A 2,180-nucleotide genomic window follows, 5' to 3' on the forward strand; every position below is an offset into this window, starting at 1 on the left:
CTCCAATACCTCTTTCGTTCTTATTTTCGGCAATAAGTAGATGACATCATTATCAATGGTAGATTTACCCGCCATAAAACCAAAGATATTGTTAAATAATGTTAGGTGAATGATCATAAATTCTTGAAATATATAGCACACCACTATTTTTACATTTTTAAACCATAAAATCAGGACAATTTACCCAAATAAATAAAATAGGTGAAAGCTTTACTCAAATACACAAAACAGATATTCCTTATCTGATTGTGCAATTTGACACTTCTATGTAAATCGTGGAAAGCTACTATGGTTTACAATTTTAACATAAACCGTGGCAACCTACCACAGATTATGAATTGTGTGGTTTGTGTGTAAACCGTGGCAAACACCCACTGTTTATGAAGGAGAAAATTTAATCGTAAACCGTTGTAGGTTACAACGGTTTAAGAACACCGAAATTCTATATATATGTGGGTGACATTCTACTTGCACAAGAGATCATTCTCACAATGGCAAGTGAGGAGGAGAGTGTTCTTGCCTTAGTGCATTGCTCTGGGAAAATTAAAAAAAAAAACAAAAGCCATGGTGTGAAGTTCACAGACAAAGAACCATTGAGTGTGTTCATCAGTTCGTCAAGCACTTTGTCAGATCTAAAGAACAGCATCTTGCAGAAGCTTGGCGTCTTTGGTACGAAGTGGGTGAAGAAGCTATTCTACAAGATTCCCATCGCAGTTGTCTCGACGGGTGTTCAATATGATACCTTTGTGCTAGCGGCTGATGAAGATATTAGGGTTCTGTTCCATTGTGTTAGGAGTTTTCCAGAGATCTGAATTCACGAGTTGTTTGCGAAGTTGGAGGTTGGTGTCGATAGTTCTGGGGCATCAGCTCCATTTCATAGCTCGACTGCCGCGGGAGGTGCGTCTAGTTCGATGCCTACGGTCAGACCGTATCTTCCGCCGGTGGGTTCCCCTACGTTCGCGGCTGATTTAGAGCGAACGGTGGTTGTTAGTTCTGTACAGTTGGAGAATGAAGGAATCTTTGAGCAGCCTGATGTCGTGGGCACCGGTGGTTGCCAGTTACCTTATATGGAAGGCTTTGGTGAACCTGATAGAGTAGAGAATGCAATGTGTGACGATGACTCTGACCAGGAGCTTGTTGATATCATCGGGGACAGCGACGACGACACAGGTGCCAATCCACATGCGCAGCATGGGCCTTCAAGTTCTGCTTCTCAACAGTACCCTCCACACTTCTCCACACTAAACTTGGAGGTTCTTGGTCAACAGGAGAACGGTGGTAACACGGTCGGGGGCTCTTCTACAGAATTTCAGATTGGGCAATCTTTCCAGAATAAAGATGAGACTGTGCTGAGTGTGAAGGACTATAGCATCCGGCGAGGTGTTGAGTACAGAGTCATAGAATCAGATCATCTGAAGTATCATGGAAAATGCAAGCAATTCGGCAAGAGTTGTACTTGATTGATTCGCGTTGCGCTGCGTGCACGAAAGGGCACTTGGGAGGTTAGGAGGTACAACGGGCCACACACATGCTTGGCAACCTCTATTTCCAGTGATCACCGTCAGCTGGATTACCACGTTATCTATGCGAGGATTCTTTCGTTGGTTAGGGCAGATGCTGCAGTTACGGTAAAAGTACTGCAACAAGCTACAGAAGCCGATTATGGTTTCAGGCTTAGTTACAGGAAGGTTTGGATGGCGAAGCAGAAGGTAGTGGCACAAATATATGGAGATTGGGAAGAGTCGTACGCGGAGTTGCCATGTTGGATGCTAGGAGTACAGTCAACAATGGCCGGAACAATAACCATGTTGAAGACCTCTCCTGTTCGGCTTCGTGGTGAGGTTGATGAGTCGACGGTGTACTTTCACCGATTATTCTGGACATTCCCACCGTGTATCGAGGCATTCCGTCATTGCAAGTCCCTCGTCAGTATTGATGGTACCCACTTGTATGGCAAGTATGGATGGACACTGCTGTTGGCGATTGATGAGCGGATAATTTATACGCTTTTTGGCATTGTTTTTAGTATGTTTTTAGTATGATCTAGTTAGTTTTTAGTATATTTTTATTAGTTTTTAGTTAAAATTCACTTTTCTGGACTTTACTATGAGTTTGTGTATTTTTCTGTGATTTCAGGTATTTTCTGGCTGAAATTGAGGGTCCTGAGCAAAAATCTGATT

General features: G+C 42.9%; 1 protein-coding gene across 1 annotated transcript in view; it reads left to right on the forward strand.

The window, feature by feature from the left end:
• The first annotated feature begins 911 nt into the window (after positions 1-911).
• Positions 912-2,180, forward strand: part of LOC107470895 (uncharacterized) — a 15,795-nt gene continuing 14,526 nt past the window's right edge. Inside the window, exons 1-2 of the mRNA XM_016090306.1 lie at positions 912-1,417; positions 1,610-1,938. Of these exons, the coding sequence (XP_015945792.1) occupies positions 912-1,417; positions 1,610-1,938 (835 nt within the window). The remainder of the gene's footprint in view (positions 1,418-1,609; positions 1,939-2,180) is intronic.

The sequence above is a fragment of the Arachis duranensis genome, chromosome 10 (assembly GCF_000817695.3).
Source record: "Arachis duranensis cultivar V14167 chromosome 10, aradu.V14167.gnm2.J7QH, whole genome shotgun sequence".
Lineage (NCBI taxonomy): Eukaryota > Viridiplantae > Streptophyta > Magnoliopsida > Fabales > Fabaceae > Arachis > Arachis duranensis.